This window comes from Paramormyrops kingsleyae, chromosome 9 (genome assembly GCF_048594095.1).
Source record: "Paramormyrops kingsleyae isolate MSU_618 chromosome 9, PKINGS_0.4, whole genome shotgun sequence".
Taxonomy (NCBI): domain Eukaryota; kingdom Metazoa; phylum Chordata; class Actinopteri; order Osteoglossiformes; family Mormyridae; genus Paramormyrops; species Paramormyrops kingsleyae.
Genome location: NC_132805.1, coordinates 232483 through 254527, shown reverse-complemented (window position 1 = coordinate 254527; position 22045 = coordinate 232483). Strand labels below are relative to the sequence as shown.

At 47.7% G+C, this 22045-nt stretch overlaps 1 protein-coding gene across 6 annotated transcripts in view; it reads left to right on the top strand.

The window, feature by feature from the left end:
- LOC111850455 (ataxin-1-like) overlaps window positions 1–21302 on the top strand; it is a 63640-nt gene extending 42338 nt beyond the window's left edge. For 4 of the 6 annotated variants that reach the window (XM_023824358.2, XM_023824359.2, XM_023824360.2 and 1 more), the window contains exons 2-3: window positions 7974–10106; window positions 10979–21302. In XM_023824358.2, the coding sequence (XP_023680126.1) occupies window positions 8265–10106; window positions 10979–11557 (2421 nt within the window). In that variant the 5' untranslated portion in view covers window positions 7974–8264 and the 3' untranslated portion in view covers window positions 11558–21302. Of the gene's footprint in view, window positions 1–261; window positions 337–2660; window positions 3135–7973; window positions 10107–10978 lie in introns of those variants that run through there. The other 2 variants (XM_072715938.1, XM_023824356.2) reach the window with 2 other exon arrangements.
- The last annotated feature ends 743 nt before the right edge of the window (window positions 21303–22045 follow it).

Here is a 22045-nt window from a genome sequence, read left to right as displayed (position 1 = left end):
TCTCCGCTTTATTTTCAGAGAGAAAGGCTCTGTCTCTCTCTGCGTGTTGTTTGGAGTGCCGAGTACAGACATGCCGTAGGACTGGCTGGTTGACTCTCGTAAGTGAAACTGGAGCGTGAGGGCTGATCAAAGCCATTCTGCTTCTTTGAGGGAATGAGCTTCTCTCTTCTCCTCATCTGAATGTGAGGCTATTTTGGTTGTGGGCTCAGGATCTGATACAGTCTACTGAGGTTTGCTCAGTACTGGTGTGGGCTCAGGATCGGATACAGTCTACTGAGGTTTGCTCAGTACTGGTGTGGGCTCAGGACTCCAAACTACGTGCCGCAGAGCCAGGGAGTGAGTAGCTGCCACCTCAATCTGCTACATCAAGCTTCCTGTTTCACTTTAACTTCTGCATTTATTGGGAAACATGAACCTGTTTTCTCTGTGAAAAACTGAATGACCTCAAAGAGAGGGGATGTGAGGGTCATGGCAGCAAATGAGGCAGCTTTTCTGCAGGGTTCAGGTTGAGTTCTGACAAAGTGGTTCACCATATACACTAGTGACCAAAATTGTTTACACATTGCAAAACATTATTCCAGTTACTCCAGTTACTTATTTCATCGTCCAGTGTATGATGTTTCTAAACATTCTTTCTAAACATTACCACTAATATTCAGGTAGTATTTTTTAAAGTGTAATGCCAAAAATGCTAGGGGTTTCCACAATTTTGGCCACTAGTGTAATATCCATTGTTTTGCTCAGATTACCGTGTATGTTTTTGATTGTGATTAATTATGACTCAGAGTTATCCGGTGTTTGTTTATATAGAATTTGCCGTCCCCTTCAGCTCATGAAAGTTCGGCTGAGAAAGCTGTACTCTGTTTGGCTTGTTATGGAGTGTGTGGCAGACCTTATTCAGAAGAGGGTGCCCCTATTGGTGATACCTAGTGAGAAGGTTACTGACCCCTGAGGAACACTGCTGAAGGAGTACTGCGAGGTGTCACCTACTGGAGAGATGTTCGCTGTTTCGGAAACACAGCCCTTAAGGCGTCTAAGGCATTCCTTCATCTGGGGTTTCTTGGTGCTCTGGTTTGAATGGACCTGCGGCATTTCCCAGGTGAACTTCCTCTTAAGCTCATAGCCGGGTGCTTTGTTATCAGATTCTCCCCAAAACCGATACCCAAAGTGGTTCACCGGGAATGCAGTGTGACATCGCTGTTCGAGCACAGACAGGCTCACTTGGCAGGTTGACCTGACTCTTTTTTTTCAGCAGAGTGATGGGGTGCAGAGCATGCTCATACCTGTCAACAGCCTGGCTGTGGACAAGGTTCGGAGCTGGTCTGGGATTAATGACTCCTTGTTTTTGTGGTGAAGTGAATGGCCCTGGTCTAAATGAAGATGCCTGGGCGATGCAATGTTGTTCCGCCGTTGGCCTGCCTTGCTGTCTGTACCCTCTTGTCCCTTTGGAAGGCAATTGATCGTTGAGGCTGGTGTATATTTAAGGCCTAGGTACTGCCGGTGCTTTCGTGATGGTATGAGACCAGGCGTGTCCGATCCAATCCTTTGGAGACGGAGGAGGGCCGGAATGTGAATGCTAGGCCCTTCCTGTTTGATTTGAGGAAGCGCATACAAAGAGCACGCCAGCCTTGACAGAGGTTTGATTCAGCTGCTGACTGGAACACTCTGGATTCATCTTGTGTTCTTTGGTAGTTTCCAGTCCCATTCCCTGCTAAATCTGCAGCCCGAGGCTTTGGCTGAATACAGAGTCTCGATTTGCGTTCCTGTGGCAGACTGTTGAAGCCCAGTAACTGTTCGATTCGGACGATGGGGCCCCCAGACCACTGTGGAGTGGTCGGTCTTTGTCCTCGCCTTACAGCCACGGCCGAACGGTAAACAGTGTGGGCGATGTGCTCGGCTGCTGTCTACTCTGGCTGTGTGAATTGGCGGGCAGAAAGACCGAGGACAGGGTTTGGTTTCCTCTGACTCAGAATTTGGGAATGAGAGGTAGGGGACGCTGCGAACAAACATCCTTCCATTTGTTTCCCAGATTGCGGTTCTTATCTGTGGCCCCTGGGTCTGCGTGCGTCTGGGTGTGTACGCATTTGAAAGTGTGCGTGCGTTGCACACGTGCTATCGTGCACAGCTTCATGGCATGTGTTCTTTGTTCCTGCGCATATGCCCCTCCCTGGGCGAGAGCAGGTCTCACCGACTCTGACGGGGAGGGTGTCGCCGCACAAAGCTGCAGATGCGGGGGGCGGGGGGGCTCTCCCACGTAATGCGGGAGGGCTGGCAAGAATGGTAGCAGCTGGTGAAAAAACCTGCTTGAAGTGAGGAAAAACTGAGCTGGTTATCTTTTGCCTGCCCCCACCTGCAGGGGGTGGTAGTCAGTCAGTCAGATGGGGGGAGGTGTTGGGGTATTTTGGGATGAGCTCTGGAGGCTGACTTCTGGGCTGGACGTGCGATGTGCTAACTCTTGCACAAGCCAGTGGAAAACAAGGGGGGGTAAGTTCTCACCTCTCCCCATGGAGAAAAACAAACCCTTATGCATGTATGGGGGGGGGGAAGATAAGAGGAAAAAAGCCCAGTGTATTGACTCCCTAGGGGGATTAATTCTGTGTGTGTGAGAGAGAAAGCTCGTCCCCCACCCTCGCCTATTTCACCCCTCCTCCTCGTTTCTCTCCACTCTCTCGCTCTCTACCCCCCTCACTCTCACTCTCCCTATCGCTCGTCCTCTCCATGTGAGCGTAGTCCGGGCACGCTGCCAAGCGGAGTGTGTGTGTTTTTTGAATGAATACCTGATGAAGCTGACGGAGAGAGCAGTGGGCGGAGCTCTGGTGGTGGAGTACTGTGGGGAGCTTGGGTAGCCAGCGGCCTCGCATAGCACCGTGCCGGAGCGCCGCGCGCCGCGCCGGGCCAGGACCGGGCTCTTTCACAGCGCGCCGTGTCTCGTCCGCCGGGCCCATTCCCGATGGCCCCTCGGCTGCCCAACTCACAGCCCGGCTTTTTCCCTTTTCCCGTTTTTCTCGGGACCGAACAAAAACAATAGCAGGAAAAAATATCCAGACGAAGAGAGCCCAGAAAGACGAGGGTGTTTTTCTGGACTGGGGCCGAGGACGACATGACTCGTAAAATGCGAGGGTTTGGGGATGCGGGTGAGTGGGTTTCCAGCGCCCGTGGTGTCGCCTTTTTCTCCGCGGGTGTACAGTGGTGAGCCGCGCACCTTCCGTAATGTGCACACGCACCTCTGTGCTATGTGCCTTGGGGAACATGGCATCCATCGAGTATGATCTCAGCTGCAACCTGGACTTTTGAAGAAAATGAAAATGCAAGTCATGCAGCTTTGCAGATATTGGTTGTTGAAAGGGAACTCTGTGCTCTGCCCTGCTCTCTCCCTCTCCCTCCCTCCCTCCCTCTCTCTCCCTCTTTCTCTTGCTCTCTCTCACTCACTTTCTTTGGCTCTATGTCGCGAGTGATTTTAGGGAACGACGATGCACGAATCATTGTGAAGGCAGCGACGGTGCTGTCTGTGATCGCTGTCTAGTCTGGACCCGCTGCCTGCCTCTTAAAGGGCCAGCCATCTGCGAGTGGAGCTGAGGGCTGGGGGGGGTTACAGTGTAGCGGGCTTCTGCTTTGGCATGATGAGGACCGGTCACACACTAACACCCCTCCCCCCTGGGGGCTAAAATTAGTAGCCAGCTAGTGTGTCACCTAGGGGAATTAGGTCTTCGATGGGGGGTGAGGCTTGGTACCAGGGATCCAGTGTTTTTCTGAAACGTGTCTGCCGGAGCTCCCTGGATGCCATGCCTCCTGTGATCTTCTCATTGTCATTTTCAAGGCGCATGAGCATGCATGTGCTCGCTCTTTGAGTTGCACAGTTCTGTATGGAGTGTTTTGCCCACCTCTGTTTTTCATCATGCATTAGCATATGTTATTTCTGCAAATGTTTTACGTTCGTAGTTTTGCTCTGGTGATGATGACAGGGGACAGCAGATTCAGGTGGCAGGTGGCCAGGGGGAGACAGAGGCTCCTGCAGATACCCTGGTGGGGACTGGGGATTACCCACAAGTCCCAACTCATCTATCAGCACTGTGATATGGGAGTGAGCTGCCCTGACACACTGACTGACTAATGTGGAGTACAGTGGATGCTGCAGTTTATTACATGGGCAGGGGGGCGGCCCCCCTCAGTGCAAGTGAGAACAGTGTGATTAATGCGCCAGCATATAAAAGAAAGTCGTATTTGTTTTTGTAGGTTTGAATTTTTTACCATAGTGCTGGTCTTTGAAGTGCACTGTGTAATGCAAACAAGTATTTAAAACCCTGACGACTGCTGCACACACCCTTAGACAGGTGGGATTTTTCCACCTCTTGACCTGATCTTTACTCCAGCTGGAGCCACGACAACAGACAGCAACAAATTAAAACAAATTAAACATATTAAACTTGACAAACACTTTTGCCCTGGATGCTCTGGGGCTAGTGTAGAGATGAATGAACGGTCCCTACAAATATATGAATTCAGGTGTGTGTGTGTGTGTAAGCAGAGCGGTGTGCTGGCTGCGAGAATCTGCTGGACTGACACCAGATCCCCAGATTAGGGATGAAGTATGACGTGTCTGTTCATCTGGAGGGCCGATCTCCCCGCCCAGGTGAAAGGCTGGAATAATCTCTGTCCTGATCTCAGGGCAGGCGGCTGCTCGTTTGGGATTCTGCAGGCCGGGTAAAGAACAAGGGGGGGTGCCTGAGGGTAGGCCCTCTCTGATGGCTTCCTGGTTCCCAATTGGTCCCTAAGAGTGCTGTTGAGGGGGGGTTGGAGGTGAAGCAGTGAATCCTCGGGAATGTGCCCTTGGGACCCGAAGCTACCATCACACTGGGGCCTCACCTGTCATGAGGGGCTGCTCTGTAGGTGGGGTGAGGCCGGCCTTCCTCCCCTCTCTACCTCCACGCCTATGCTTTCTCCCCTGGTCGCCTCTGCTTAAGCCACCAGCTCCCTCAGCCGCAGCTCTTGCATGTTTGACTCTGTCCGGGAGCCCGCTGGGTGTCTCCCAGAGTGTTCGGCAGGAGCGATGTTGCTGCTTCAGCACGGGGGCAATCCCCCGCGCTCCTGACATGTGTGTCCTCCAGCTACAGGCCTGAAATTCAACACTAGGGCAGGATAAAGCTTCTCACCCACAAGCCAACATTTTTCCTAGTTGCGAACCAGTACCAACTACAGTTTATTTTTATCCCCCTCTACTCTCAAAGCAAATTTACAAAATATGTAGCTCTTTCATAGTGCTGCCACTGGTCCTTTATGAGCCTCATCTTTCCATGTGACGTTGAGCAGCACAGGTACTATTACTTAGTGTTTTAAATTGTGTCCATGGCAACATCCCATCACTGGTATGACATCACAGGTACTGTGCCAAGTTCTATTAAAAAGCAGTTTTTTCCAGTAAACTTCACACACATTATTGAAGCGAATGATGATACTTTTTGTTTTTGGGGACTAATAACTGGTAACGATTTTCAGCTGTGCTACTTGCTGGCTGTAGGGTTGTGGTGAGGCTGGAGTCAGTCCCAGGAAGCACTGGGCACACCCTGGATGGGATGCCAGTCACACTCTTTAGAGATTGCTGACCATATGTTTATAGACTGGGAAGAAACCCATACAAGAAGGGGGGCGGCAGTCAAACCCTCAGCCCTGGAGGTGTGAAGCCATGGTGCTTCTGATGTTTATGGCGACACTAATTTTATGTTGCGCTGCGAAAAAGATGAAACGGTTCGGCTGACCAAACACTACATTTGCTAACCCCCACAAAAGTGCAAGCGCATGTTTTTGCAGCACCAAGCAGTGACTGTAACTGCGAGGATGTAGCCTTCTGCTACGTGGAGTGCCCAGCTGGCTCTGCATGCAGGATACCAAGCGAGCTCCCAAGCGCTATGGCCTCCCCGTCGATGTTTTCGCCCTTTCATGGCCCTGCTTCTACAGCCTTGATTTCCATTAACAATTAAAATGACCTCTAGTGCTCACTGAGAATGAAGAGCCTGTCTGAACCTGACCTGGGTGGGCTGCCGTTCCATTATGGAGCCATGTCCATGATGGAGCTATGTGTGGCGCAGTGGGTTAAGCCTCTGTATCTGTGATCAGAAGGTTGCTGGTTCAAGTCTGGCCTTAGCACATCTGAGGGTCCTTGAGCAAGGCCCTTAACCCCCAGCTCCCTGGGTGCTGCGATGGATGGCCGCCATTTACCGCCAGGGTGCTCTCACCTACAGAGGGCAAGTTGGGGGAACACAAAGAGAATTCCCCCATGGGGATCAATAAAGTATCTATTATTATTTTTGTTTTGCAGTGGGGATGTTCAGGAGGTCTTTGTTATGTCATCATGGTCTCTGCTGTCTGGACAGCAGCCATCGATTGAAAGGGTTTGCATGTTTTTCACTTAATTCCTTCAGCAAACGAAGGGCCCGCGTCCATTGGGTGGGACTGCCCACCATCTCTGGGGCAGTTAGGTGCAAACATGCTGTCAGAACCAGTAGGAAAGGATGTGTTGTTCTGTGCTCTGTAGAGTGGGGTTCTAGCAATAGTTTTCCATATCGGAGTACCGGAATGCCTCTCTGCGGTCCTGGCTCGTTTTCTCGCCCCCGTCCTTATGTCGCCCGCCGTGGGTTGCTGCTTTTTATTGACTGGTTCTGCTGAGTTTTGGGCCGGGTCTCGTAAGTGTATCACAAGCGGCATCATCGTGGAGGGCCGTGCGTCTGGATGGCACAGTCAGTACAGTGCTTTGAGCGAGAACGCCCCGTGTAAAACCAGGGCACCTGCCCGTTCATGCTTGCACGGTTTGCTGTTACTTCTCGGGAGGTTACTATGGAAACACCAACTTTTCCAATGAGGGTAACCCCCACACAGTACATGAAGAGGGAGGGGTGGTAACAGATTCTCTTGGCGCTTTACTCTCGTGCATGCACTTCTTTTTTGTTTTTATTGTGACTAAAAAGACCAAGATCCATAAGAATCCCACACACACACACACAAAAAAAAAATCTAATGATGCATCAAGGCTTGATATAGCGTGTCTGAAAGTGTTAGCATTTCAGGTCTTTCCCTATGGAAGAGATTTCCAGGCGGATATAAAATGCTGAGTCATTTCAATGCCAGTGATACCTAAACAATCTGTCATAGTAAAAAGTTACGCTATTTTTATATTGAAGACATGATACTGGATTATTTTGTGAATAGTTTCTAAGTTCAAGTGTTAGTTCAGTGAAAAAAAATAGATATGTCTTCCAGGCTGCTAAGAAATGCATGGTGTTGTGTCTTTGTGTGGAGGGTTGGCTTGCAAAGCTTGTTTTTAAGCAAATCACTGTCAGTATGTTTTGGAGAAGTGTCTGCGGCCAAAGCTGCAGCTTGATCCCTCTGGTTGTGGCCGTCGAAGGTACCGCATGTGTGCAGTGTTTCCTATTTCTGAGACGGAGGTCATGCAGCATATTGTACAGAGCTCTAATCCATCAACGTTGACAGCTGCACCCTGCTCATGACAGAACACAGAGATTCACAGTGCACTTTTGGCAAACTCAGAGTCACTCTCAAGTCTGGCCAGCAGAGGGCGTAAATTTGTTTCTGTTAAGTACCTGCATTTCTAATATACCGTATAAGGAGGAGAACACACGAAAAATGTACATGAAAGAAATGTATATTTAAAATGAGAATTTTTAAACCATGTGAATGACTTTTTAAAGTTACAGTGTTTTGATTGCATGCTCATGGGCAGCAGGGTGCAGGGCTACAGATGGGCAATTAACTAACGAACCAAGGAGTCCTGCCTCTGGCTCAGCAGAAGGTGCCGTCACTCTGCATCTGCAGGAAGCGCTAATGTGTGCTTCTGTGCTCCTGCTAGCTTAGCCTGAGAGTTAGCGGTGTGGGTGTAAACAGGTTCCTGCCTGTGCAAGCTTGTACAGTGAAGGTCACGTCCTGTATTGGTGGAACCTGATTGTATATCCTTCGCCCCACAGATCACTACAGCTGCCATGGTGCCCCACGCTCGGAGGGAGATGATTCCTCATGAAGTCCCAAGATCGCTCCATGACTGCAGGCGCCGTGTCCCAAGCTTCGGCCTGAGGTCCACTCCTACCAGACGCTGAGGACTGACAGCTCAGCTGGCAAGCAAGTGGGTGGACAGCTCTTAGAAGCTCAAAGACAGAGAGAGATAGAGGAGGAAGGGGGGGAGAGGAGGAGAGAAAGGAATCAGGTCAGGAGCACAAGACGGGGGGGAGGGGGGGGGGAGGGGCGACCAGAGACTAAACATGAAGTCGAACCAAGAGCGGAGCAATGAGTGTCTACCTCCGAAGAAGCGGGAGATCCTCGCCAGTAACCTGGCGCTGGAGGAGAAGCCGGTGGGGGTAACGGCTGGCAGCGAGGCTCTGCGAGGGGATAACTTGGCATGGCTCGCCAGCATGGCCAGTAGGCAGAGCGCCATCAGGCACGGCCCCACCCACGCTGAGGATGACACCGCCCCCCCACAAAACCCCCTCCCTGCCATCGCTGAGCACTCTCCTCCATCTTCCTCCACTTCTCTGACCTCAGGGGCGGCACTCACGTCCCTCTCTGCTGTGTACTCCTCACCTCTCTCGCAACATGGGGGGGCGATCCAGTACGCCCAGCTGCCCCCCAGTGTGCAGTTCATTGGCCCGGCCTTCACGGGGCCCTATGCTGGGTACATCTCCTCGCAGGTCATCTCCTCCTCTACAGTTACATCAGCTCCAGCTGTTACCACGCAGCGCCCCCAGCTGGAGGGTTACGGCATCTCGCCGGCTGCCACCATCTCGCAGGCTTCTAGAGCAGACCAGCACCCGCAGCTGAGCGGCTCGCCGGGTCTGCTCGCAGGCATCCCGTCGCTCCCCCACCCCATGCACCCGGCCAGCCAGTACGTGCAGATTGCCAGCACCCCCCTGAGCGTCGCGACCAGGGCTCTCCCCGCGTCCGCTGCGCACGTGCCCCTGCACCTCCACCACAACCCTGCCATCGTTCCCCAGACCCTCACCCTCGCCCCTTCGCAAGTAGTGGTCCAGTACACCGATGGGCCTGGTGCCAAGAAGGAGGACGGAAACGGACGAGAGCTGCTGAACGGTGAGGTGGAAAAGAGCCGGCACTACGGCTCTGTGCCGGACACTGGCCGACCCAAGCAGGTAGGCGGGGTCAAGGGAGGCTCCAGCCAGCACCACTACGATGCCCGGCAGGTCGTGCTCCACGCCGACTATGCGAAAGACACGCCGGCACTGCGGACCTCACTGACACTGGTGCCCAACAGCCACGGGCGCGGCGGTGACATAGAGGGCGGCCTGGAGAAATTGACCACCCACACGGAGAGATGTGGCCCGGGGAAGCCCATCTCCCGCACCTCCCCTTTCAGCTTCTCCTCGCTGGAGGGCCCAAAGGTTCCGCCAGTCACCCAGCCACCTCCCACCGTCATCCAGGCGGTGCAGACCACAGAGACACTGCCCGTGGGTCTCCCGACGGCCGGCTTCTACCCCGCAGGCCAGCCACCCATCATCGGCTACATCGCAGGGGCCGGCCAGGCGCAGCAGCAGCCAGTCAGCTACCATGCTGGGCTTCCCCAGCACCTGCTCATTCCCGCCAGTCAGCCACTGCTCATCCCGGTCAGCGGCGGCACAGCCTCCGAGCTGGAGCCACCCCCGCCAGCCGCCTCCACCGCTGCCCAGCCGTTCTCCACGGCACTGCCTCAAGCCTACATGGCTGCGACCCTCCCCAAGTGCGAGGTGTTCCGCCCTGGAGAGCACCAGTCCCTGGCCCCCTACCACGCAGCTGCCGTGGTGCAGACCGAGCTCCACCTGCCCATGGTTTCAACCACACCTGCTGCCGGTGTCCTGGCCTCGCCCCCGCCCGCCTCACCACCACCGCCCGCTTCCTGCCCCTCGTTGCCCCCCTACTTCATGAAGGGCTCCATTATTCAGCTGGCAGACGGCGAGCTGAAGCGGGTGGAGGACCTGAAGACCGAGGACTTCATCCAGAGTGCGGAGATCAGCGGCGACCTGAAGATCGACTCCAGCACAGTGGAGCGGATCGATGGCAGTCAGACCCCCAATTCCGCCATTATTCAGTTTGCAGTCGGGGAGCACAGGGCACAGGTGAGATAATGTAGCAATAGAAATGCATAAAAATAAAGTTATGGTAAAGTGCACTTAAAATATTCTTTTAATATTAAGATTTCTCTCTTTCAGGAACAAACATAGTGTTGTAATTTTATTATTATTTCTGTTATATTCTGTTAAAATTGTTTCTGCTGGTTGCATGCCTGGTTTTGAATTGATCGGCTTGTGGTTTCAAATATTAACTGTACCAGTAGCTTTATTAGTGCACAGCACTGATCAGTTCAGACCAGATCTATTTTTTTTCTGGGATTTCTGCTGGAAATTTATTGATCACGTATTTATCTTTCAAGCCCCAGTCGCTGAATACGCGCTGAGGGAACATTTCCCCATAAGTCTCCTGCTGTGCAGTGATGTTGTTTTCTGGAGACACACACCCATCCTAGTCCTGCGGTTTAGCAGACATGTCCAGGCGGACACACTCTCATGCGGGGCCATTATTGAAGGACATAGAGGAGCCATTGTTCAGGCTTCCCTTACTCACCACAGGCAGAATTCTTTCACGTTATACACCCCATGTTGGAACGTTTTACTCCATTTAGTCCGACATTATAATAGCTGGATATTAGGATGTTACATATAAAAGACTCGACAAATGGACACGTACAACACTGAGACTGTTTGGAAACCGGCTTCAGCTTGTTTTTCAAGAATCACTTTTGAAAGAGCGATCTACTTGCCTGGATCAACTGTCTGGTCTCTGATGTTGGCCAGTTTTAGCATACTTGTTTCTTCTGTGCTTTCTGACTGATCACATCGCTTAAGGAGCACCAGAAAATCCCACTCGAATTTTGGTCTGTATACGTGTCGTCACTTTGCTCTCATGACCTTCTTCCGTCTCTCCCTGCCAGGTGAGTGTGGAGGTTCTGGTGGAATATCCCTTCTTCGTGTTCGGCCAGGGCTGGTCGTCCTGCTGCCCGGACAGAACCACCCAGCTGTTTGAGCTGTCATGCGCTAAGCTGTCTGTGGGTGACGTCTGCATCTCCCTCACCCTCAAGAGCTTGAAGAACGGCTCTCTGCGGAGAAGTCAGACTCTGGACTCAGCAGACAGCAATGGTGACTCCCTGACCAAGCCTCATAAGGTGGACCCAGGGTGCCGGAGCAGGGGGAGTCACTCCGGGGAGCGGGACAACGGGCCGAGGCAGTGGCCCAGGAGTACTGTCGGGACGGTGGAACCCACTTGCACCCAGGCTGTCTTGGAAAACGGGGAACTGGCATGTGAAGAGAAGAAAAGCTTGTCGGCGCAGACACCCTTGGCGGATCCAGGTGGAGCTGACAGACCTACGAGCAGGAAGCGGAGGTGGTCTGCCCCAGAGGGCCGCCAGGTGGAGAAGTCAGACGAGGAACCCCCGTTGACTTTGCCCAAGCCCTCTTTTATTCCTCAGGAGGTCAAAATTTGCATCGAAGGCCGGTCAATTATAGGGAAATGAATGCTGAGAGAACTTTAACTAATAGAGAGAGTTGAAAAACACACTCAGCTTTTATTTGGTATTTCGTTTTGTTTTCAAACCAGATAACTGTACTGTAGGCTATGTGTCCGTTAGTATTTTTGTTATCAAATTACTTTTCTTTCGTTTAGGACTTTGGGGTTCTTTGCACTTGGTATTACATGGCGAATCAATGCTGTTGTATTTGTTAGGTAGATAAGAGGGTCAACCATACCTGTTTGTGACTTTAATTTCCTCTTAAGATCCACCTTACTGCTCATTTCTCCTCAAAGCAGAAGAACACGCTGCATTTCGTGTTATCCTAGGCAGAGGAAGAGATAAGACTTAATCATGACAGTGGCCACATTCGGCGTTTCACCAAAACACACTAGAAAAGATGGACCCTTTGAGAACCCTTGAACCAGGTGCAGCAATGTGGTGCAACACTACCGGCAGGTCTTAGGTTATGCCTCTTAGTTTAGAGCATCAACAATGTACCGATTGTACGGGTTGGCAAGGGCAGATGCCCCCCCCACCCACTGTTTGTTTCCATGGCAACAAGGCCATAAGTGGCAGTTTACATGATGTCAGCTACCCCGTTCCATGTACTAACTCAGTTTGCATTGTGTGAACTTGTGCACTTTCATATGTTCTGTAGCTATTTATGGGGCCTGCTCTCACTTCACGTGTAAGAAAAGATAACTGACAACTTGCACGCTGCTCCTGCTTCAGGCTTTGGTCAAAGTTGAGCATACACATCAGTCCTAGAGCCTGTCATGTTTTGCCGCACATGGGTTATCCAGAACGATGGATATTTAAGGTCACTTTAAAGAAAAGCTGGTGCAGATACGAATAGCTTTTAAAGGGATGTACTCATACTAGGTTGAGCATGGAAGCCTCTGTGGATTACTTTGATTTAGTGTAGCGTGGAGCCGTCTTGGCTCTTTTATATGGGAATGTGGTTTGGGTTTTCTGCGAAATTTTTATTTAATCTGAAAGCCAATAGGATGAGCAGTACTGTCAGTAAATATTGTTTAGCATGTAAACTGGAGAATCAGTGTTCTCCCTTGGCTGTTGGTAAACGCGTGCTTCAGTCCGTAGAAGAGCTTGGTCTTGATAACCTGGGATGACAGTATAATACTCGCTCTTTTCGCCTGGAACCTCAGTAGTTGCCAAGGGGAGTGAGAGGGTTCTGTTGAACGATCAGGCAGTAGTGCGTCTCTGCAAGCCTTTGCTCCAGGCCGTCTCAGTGGATACTCGGGGCTCTGCTACGATGGCAGCGCCGTGGCTTGTAAGCGTGGCCACAACATTAGGGATGCAGCATCCAGCTCGTTCATCTTCACAGTTGGGTGCGTCTCACCTTCCTCACATGTCATGTTGGTCAGTAGCCAAAGGCACCACCTACACATGGGTTTTTATTGACATTTTATAGTTATTAACACACAAGAGAGTTCTATATCTTCCATAGTTAATTGAACGCAGGATAAAATGCTAAATAGATATTGCCCATGTTGCCCTTTGTAGAAGTTTTTTCTTATTATTAATCTTTGAGCTTTCCTAGGGGAGCCCTCGTCAAAGGTAGGGGCACCCAACTCAGGTTTTATCCCAGCTAGAATGCATTAGGTGCCAGTGGTGAGGAGGTCCAGACTGGATCAAGTTGTGTTGGGTCTGCTGAGCTCCTCAACCTCTCATTGCCCTATGTTTCCCAATTCGGTCTTTGGGGACCCACAGCCAGTCCATGTTTTTGCTCCTTGCCAGCTCCTAGACCAAAAATGTGGACTGTCTGACAGGGAACTTGGAGGGAGAAAAAACGTGGACTGACTGTGGGTCCCCAAGAACTGGATTGGGAAACACTGCTTTAGAGCAGGGGTTGTCAATCTTATCCGCAAAGGGCCGGTGTATGTGCAGGTTTTTGGGATAACCTTTAGGTCAGCTGTTCAAACCCAGGTGTGAGGACTCTTCAGCTAATCAGTCCTCTAATTAGTAGTCTAAATAGGGAGTGGCAGCGAAAACCCGCATTCACAGCGGCCCTTTGAGGCTAAGATTGCCCTCCCCTGCTCTAGAGTGATGTGTACTGTCAGCTGGGTGGAAACGAGAGAAGCCTGCTGTCCTCAGAAGCCTGGCATGATGCTCCAGGAGGCATGCTGATCGTTCTATGAGAAGAGGCAGGTGGCTGACTAAACAGGCACAGGAGGAGGTGTGTGCATGTAGGGGTGACCTGTGATGGGATTATTTAGCCGATCCAGATGGAGTGAAAATTGCATAACTTGGGTTTATGGGAACTAATCCTTATTTTTGTCCTTGTTTGTTAATTGCCAGAAGCTGATTAATGGACAACACCTTTCAGTAACAGAAGTTGTGAAATTAATCTCATGTGACAGCTGCAAGCTCAGGTAGATTTTTTTCATGTAATCAATTGCATAAATAATTACACAACTACACTATACTCACTGCTCAAATGGAATATCTCCATACGTGAACATGATGGAAGCTCTTTGACTGACACTGCTGTCTCGACAGCAGTTGGGTGATTTCACTGAGCCTTATCGGTCATCTGGGTTTTTGCCTTGTTTAACATTAGCAATACACTTATTAATTTCAGTTTTGCTTTTTCTGCAACTGGAAAACTGGAAAGCATGCTGCTTTCTGTTTGAAACTAATAGTTGACTTTTTGATAAGTAGCCATAGTGAAAGATGACACTCTGGTCTAGAAAGAATCTGGAAAGACCTGATGCCACTGTGACACCACATGAGCAATCGGGACATTTGTTGGGGAGTAGGTCAGATTTAATGACATGACTGCATAAAAGATAATTCTAATCCTTTTTATGATTTTCTTGTGCCCTACGATGGGTTGGCGCCCCATCCTGTGTTGTTCCCTGCCTTGTGCCCGTAGCCTCCGTAGCCCGTAGGCTGTAGGATGAGCGGTTTCAGAAATTGGATGGATGTATGGATTTTCTTCTTTTTGCAGTAACACATAACATACTGGACAAGGTTTGTCATTGCAGCTAAGATGATGAGGCAGAAAAGCCCCCTTTTTTTTGACATGAGCTGTTGCCAGAATGTGTAAAACATGGAAGCGTCACAAAATATGGTTGGTTGTTCAAGGGGAAAAAAAAGGTTGTTTTGTATAGAAGCTAACTGACTGCTTGGTGGAGAATCACTTCTCCAAAGAGATTGGAGATTTCGAGGACATAAGAAAAGATCTCAGAGCTGTATGAGCACTGCCATCAGTTTTTGTTGACCATAAAAGTGAATCAGTAGACATTGTACCTCAGGTCTGGAGATCATGGATGTGAAATATGGTTTTGAGTTTGTTGAGTATACAAAAAGACGTGTTTGAGAATTTTCCTCTTAGGGCATCGAAGGGTTTGAGTTTAGTAAGGAACCTGACATCTTCATACGGATTTATGTATGTATGTTTAGGCATTAACATAAAATATGACTTATGCATACATATATTTGTATGTATCTATATACAGAGACACACACAAACACAGACACAACTAAATTCCACATACTGGAACATCCTGCTTGTGTGTTGTGACTGAAGGCCAGAGTGTGATATCAGTGTTCTATAGCATGTGGCGTGTGTGTGTGTGTGTGTGTGTGTGTGTGTTTGTAAATACACAAAGACCCTCACATACAATGTATATAATGAAAATATGTAGTGTTTTCTGTTTCACGTTTAAGTACAATTTTGCGATTTGCACATATGGAGAGTCTGTAACATCGGCATTACTTTCTCATTTCGGGAGTATATGTGGGAAGCCAAAATATATTCACAGAAATGTAGCACCTTACCGACACTCAATAATCCTCCTTAACCTCCTGGCCTTCCGCATGGTCCAGCTCTCCTCTTGGTGTCCTCGCAGGCACTTTTCCTTCTGTCGGACTTGTGCTGTATTTGTGCGAGACGGGGGTGGTGCGAGGCAGGAACGGAACCCCATTTTGGGTCTTTTCTCAGCAGTAGGTGTACCTCCAGTGCCCTCGCGTCAGCCTAGAGTGTGGGGCTTGTTGGGGATTTAGCACCGATTTTAAATAATTTATTTTTTTAATGAAATATGTTTTTGCATTTCCATGCCACGCTGGTGTGTTCATTTTCATACTTTTTGATGTTGCCCTTCAGAGGTTGCTGTTGGGGTGTGGGGGTGATGTACAGTGAAAGTGAAATCCCTTCTTGAGTTCTGGGGCAGGTATAGTAGTACTTATTAATGTGTTTTATTTGTTGACATTTGAAAAGCACAGTTGGGTTTTCAGTCTCAGAAAGAGTGATTTCAGGTTATGCAAGTTCAGGTTATGCTAGTCCTCAGCAGTGGTACCTAACTAATGCTGTACTTTTTGATCAGACACACCAGACTGCATTCCTCAACATAACAATACAGTAATTCAGAAAAAAATGACCTTGCTTACTGAAAGCACCACAATGCTAACGGCCCCATTACTTTTGTTTATTCTCTTTTGTTTGTTTTGTTTCTTTTCACGTGTGGTTACGGTGTGCCTTCATTAACTTCCGGGAAGTCGAAGACATTCACACACAAATATGCAGTGACGTTGTATCAGGATAGAATTTGCAGGGGGGCAAGCGGGCCCCAGCGCTAATGTTATCACACAAGTGTCATGATATCTCACAATATTTCAGCGCTCAGTTCCGCTAACATACGCGAGGCTAGTGTGATTCATGTCACCCTGTTCAGCACCTCAGTGACCTGCTCTTTCAGAGCTTGCATTGACTGGATTGAAGCCACCACCCCGCCCCCAGCTCAGTGTGAGCCAACCGGAATGCCTCTTAGCATTTAACATAACACACATATTGTACTGTGCACATGTTCAGCCAAAGCATTTGGACCTGAAGCGATAATCCATGCGGAATTGCATTGTTTGATTTCTAACACAGTTCAGAAATGCACGCACAAGAAAATGTGGTGCACTCAGACTTTCAGACACATAGTACTCTTTTCATTTCCATACTCAGGGTACCTGTATATTTCATGTGGTTTTGGGTGTGATCAGGATTGGTCTCCAATGTGGATATCTCTGGTGGGTGGTCGGAGGGCTTACTTGGTCTCTAATGTGGATATCTCTGGTGGGTGGTCGGATGGCTTACTTGGTCTCTAATGTGGATATCTCTGGTGGGTGGTCGGAGGGCTTACTTGGTCTCTAATGTGGATATCTCTGGTGGGTGGTCGGAGGGCTTACATACAGGTAGCAGGTGGATGTAGGTGGGAGCTGACTTTGCAGGAGGAGACAGCTGACACTGCTATAATACAGAAATTAGGATTTGTGTTTAATTCTGTCTTTATGCTGGTGTTAATTCATATGTTTTTACTTAAGTATCAGTATATCTTTGTTCTTAGGTGTATGCATCCCCTTTACCTGGCCAGATTGCCAGGCACTGCAGCGACTCCTTGCCTCTCCTCCTTCTCCAGACTGTATGTTACCCTGTAGTGTTGTACAGTGGTACCTCGGTTCTCGAACTCATTAGGACTCGAATTTCTTGAAAGTCGAACCAATCAGTTTGACCTAGAACTCAATCTGAATATCAGAAGTCGAACCGTGAACGCTGACCTAATATAAATTGTACGCGCCAGGAAATGAATCATACTACAATGCAATTCTTACTTGAATGCCTTCTTCACAGACTGGACGATTAACCAAATAAAGCAGCGCAACATTACAGTAACTAACAATAAATAAACCACTAACTTACGTGTATTATTAGAGCATTTATGTCATTTATTTAAACTTTATTTTACCAGGTAAATTAACTGAAAACCAGTTCTCAGTGCTTTACGTGATATTCGGGAGAAATAGGCATTCTGGCATCGGAACTGTCTGGGATACAAACGTCATGCATGTAACTAAACTCTTTAGCCAATAAGGGCAAAGGTGTGTCGTCACGGAGGCGGTTCCTGTTTGTGCAGCCGGGTGAGAGGTCACAATGCGTCTAACCATAATGCATTGCGTCAGGATCAGAATGCGTTGCTTTAAGCCAGCGCTGTAAGCAAGTCGAACGCACCCAATGACTGGACTGGGGAAACAAACTGAAACGTGGACTTAATACAGAGGACTAATGACAACAAACAGAAACAGCTGATCACATGGGGATCCCACACGAGGTTAACGAGGGGGCGTGGCACACGGAAGGAGTGGAGGATCGGGGCAGGACAGGGGTAATGTTGGGATAAGATCTTTATCGTTTTGGAAGCCATTAAGAAAAAAATGCTCTTCTTGTTTTATCCTGTTCATTTTGTGTTTAAGTGCTAAAAAAGAAAAAATAGGTGTAATTTTGGAGGGCCGGGAACCAATTAATTGGTTTTCCATTATTACTTATGGGAAAAATTCAATCAGAATTCCCAACTTTTTAGGATTCGATCCGGAGTCCGGAACGGATTAAGTTCGAGAACCGAGGTACCACTGTATTACTCTTTTTTTTATCTCTTGCCTCAGAAAAAGGAGAGTATGCAGTGTGGGTAGACCTTAAACATTTCATCCATGTGCCTCTGTAAGGCTGCGCAGCATGCAATATATCAGCAGAATAGAATATCTTACCTTCAAAGGAACTGAACATATTATTTCCTCGCAAGTTCAGTGTATCTCCAACACATAACACCAAGATCCATTCCTCAGTGAAAGGGAGCTCTTTTTGCAAGAGATTATAAGAATGAGAAAAAATGTTCCTGGCAAGAGTCATACTTAGAAATTGTTTTATTTCTGGGCCATGTTGTTTGGAGAGGACAAATGATGTCATTATGATGTCATTATCTGAATTATGTTGAGGACTGTTATATAATGCTATTAATATATAGGGATTCCCATCAAAGAATTTAGAATGAAGATGAAGTTATATTGGGCTTTCTCCTTGCTAAAGAAATAAGGAGGGTGTAACACCCCTTTTCTGTTTTTGGGACTGAGAAAACTCTGTTAATATTTGAATGTGTTAATATTTTTGTTGTTTCTTTGTTGCCGAGGACATCGTTTGTGACATCATCTGTCTCTCTCCATTGAAGGCCAAAAAATATTTCCTAGTTATTACTCAGGGATGGGGTTGGTCTGTTAGCGTGCATGCCGCTGTTTGCTCGTGTTTGTGTTTGTGTGAGTGCGATGCACTGACGTGACCAGAAGCAGCACTTTCATAGCCCGTGAGCAGAGGTGTTTTTCCTCGGCTGGCAGATTCTGACATTCGTCAGACAAAGACATGCAGTAGACCTAATGCCCAGTGTCTCGGATTAAAGAAACAGCTCCCAAACTAGAGTCCACTAACTTGGAGACTCTTTAGACCCTAAGCTCCTCAGACTTCTGGAACTGTCCTTCTGTTGTCTAGTTCCATTGGGGTATTCTCATTTCTCAAACCTACTCAAATAGGGACCAGTTTAGACACGTGTATGGAACCTTTTTCATTGTATATTTAATACTATCTGTTCATGCACTTTTTGAATCCATGAGATGGTCTCGCCTATTTGTAAAACAAACGCCGGGCTCTTAAAGGGGTCTAATGCTCACTGGACAGCAAAGAAGAGTGAGTGAGGTGTGGAGGGGGCTTCTTGTGAGGTGTGCTCTCCATTCAGTAGGCTGGCAGAGCCTGGCCGGTCACCTGGTTTCTGGAGTAGAGGTGTAGGGGGCTGACTCCCAGGAGCAGGGGCTGGGAATGCCCTTCACGCAAAGCAAAACTGACACCTTTTCTCTCGGGCTCAACTTTTTGTTTCATGTCAACTTGTCCTTGTTACCTTAGATTTAAATTTTTTTTTGTAGCACTGTAAGTTTTTCTCGTGATGACATGCAGGTCTGTTTTATATTTGCTTTACTGAACTTGACCAGCCGAAGAGGTATTTCAAGTGCTCTCGTTTGCGTGCGAGCGGTGATGTATGTCTTGGGTTTTATTTTGATTGCACAAATGAAATATGAATGTTTGACAAGAAATTCAGTATTTGCGGGAGGCACGTTTTCTTATTTTGAATTTCTTTTTCGCAATGACTATGGCACCTTCTTAAACCGAATACAAATCACAGGATCTCTCTGTTTAACTTGACTGTTGTTGGCGTCTAGTCAAACTTTGCATTGGCGAACTGCCGCATTTCGCACTCAGGCTGAGAACCTGACCGACCCACATAGTGCTTTAATTTCACTGGATTTATGCTTTTGTGGACTGTTTGACTCTCATTCAAATCGAATAGACGCTTATTTTTATCATCACAATTATTATTGTTAATTTTTTAATTAACGATATGTACCCACTGGAAATGGCAAAAGATGCACCAGTAGAAATACAGAGTGCCGGGCTCTTTCTGCCTGTTGGGCCGTGAGAAGTACCTGCATGGTTGTGTGGGCCTGTGTAGGAAATGCTCTGCAATTCCGCAGTAGCAAATCAGCCAGGCACTCTGCACACATCATTTGTCACTTTATTAGCCCTTCATCTATGATTCGTTGCCCTGAGGGGGACGTCACGCTGTGGGCACATTGGGCCAGACATGTTATTGTATCGTTTTGCTTTGACGTGCTTTGGCCATTTTCCAGACTGGCCTGCGTCAACCGAATACTGGAACAGACCAGTCGATGTGTGAAGTGGATGATGCCGGCGTCAAACCTCGAAACAAAATCGGCAGCAGTGTCCTGATTAATGTCAGCCCACTGATCTCTGTTCAGCATTTCAGTGCCATCTTGGCATTTGTCCTCTTTACACATCAGTAAAGAAAAATAAAAGTCCCCTCATTCCATGTTGCTGATTTGTTTTTATAAACACTTAGCTCCCTTCCCTTGGTATAAATTTCCCCTTTGTGTCCAAAAATTGTAAAATTATGTATAAGGGTGTGAATTCTCTATTATAAGAAGCTACTATCATGAATATCTTGTGTCCTGTTTAAATTTCAACTGAATACCCAAAGCAGTGTAAGACTTCCCTCTTGTGATAGGCCACCTTGAATGACCATCCCCTTTGATTGGTCAGTTGTTTGATAGTACTGTTTTTTCCCCACAATCGATGTACATTCATCCTCCAGTAGGTTCTTATTCATTCTGTCATTTCTTCTTCTCTTTCTGTTAACGATTTTGGACAGTCACAAAAGGGGGCTGTCTTGAAACGGGACGCCATGGTGATGTCATAGCTAGCAATGGGACCGCAGTAGGACTACAGCGGTACCTGGTTTATTATTACTTTTTTTTTTTCCAGTACAGGTGCGCAAATGGTTATGTGAATTAAGATTAAGTCTTCCATTCTGAAAGGGTACAGAGACCAGCCTGGTTTCTGGCTACTTGCCATTGGACGGAGGCAGCACAAGCAACTCAGGCCAATAGCAAAGTGGGTTTTAAGAGGGAATGTTTCGCACCTTAGAGGAGAAATTGAGCATACAGGCATAATTAACAGCTTTCATTGTGAAACACGATCTTACTTCACTGGCTTTGTTTCCATCTGTGTGAATTTGCTCTGTAATTTTAGTGTAAAATATTGTACTTGCACTAGCTTTTTTAAGAAACAAAAAAACAACAAAAAAAGAGAATTGAAATTCTATTTTCTAATTGTGGTGTGTCTATTTGTCGGATACACTGAAGTCTGTTTAATGGATTTTATGGTCCTTTTCTTTGACGGTGCTTGCAAGTTTTCTAGGTAGAAATTATATCATTATTACAAATAAAACAATATTTGATTCAGGATTTGAACGGATTTGTTTTAAAAAAGGAAAAAAATGTCTGTATACCAGTACAAGTTTATTGTTCCAGTATACTCGTACTAATAAAATAACAGTGCCAATTCCTATTGCCTTTTTTTAAGTGTCTCCAGCATTTAAATCATGGCTTGTTAAGGTCAAATCATAAATATGTGTATCAGTTTCATTACTGATAACCACAGAATGGCACCTTGATATGTATAATATCGGGGATGGGAACAAGTTATTCCTTGGCGAGTCTGAGTCTCAAATCGAGACATTGCAGTCTGAGTCAAGAGTCGAGTCATTTGTTGAGCCTAACTCTTTCCATCATTTTTGCTATCAAGTCACAGGTCATCAAATTTGTGACCCGAGTCTAGGTTGAGTTGTAATTTGAGTCCCTACCTATGTCAGTTTTTTCACATTTAGTGATTAAAACTTGCTACATACAGCAAAAGCCCACCACAGTAAGTCATAGGATATATTCTTTATAGACAGAGAAAGGTTGAAAAGAGAGGTTCCACTCTGTCACGGTTTTTACGTCTGGGTCTGTGCAGGAAGTGATGCATCTTTCCAACAAACAATCTCAGGAGACCTTGCATTCAACCAGTTGAAAATGCAGACAGCAGAGAATTAATATGCGCTGAAATATACACAGAAATTATACAAATAACATTATGGTATTTATGGGAACTACAGCCTCAAGTTTTCTCAAGTCGTAGGATCCAAGTCGGATCCAAGGCTCGAGTATTTGCCCTCGAGTCCAAGTCTTTCAATGAGTTATGCCGAATTGAGCTGGAAGTCATCCAATTTGTAACTTGAGTCTGAGTCAAGTCAGTGGCACGAATTC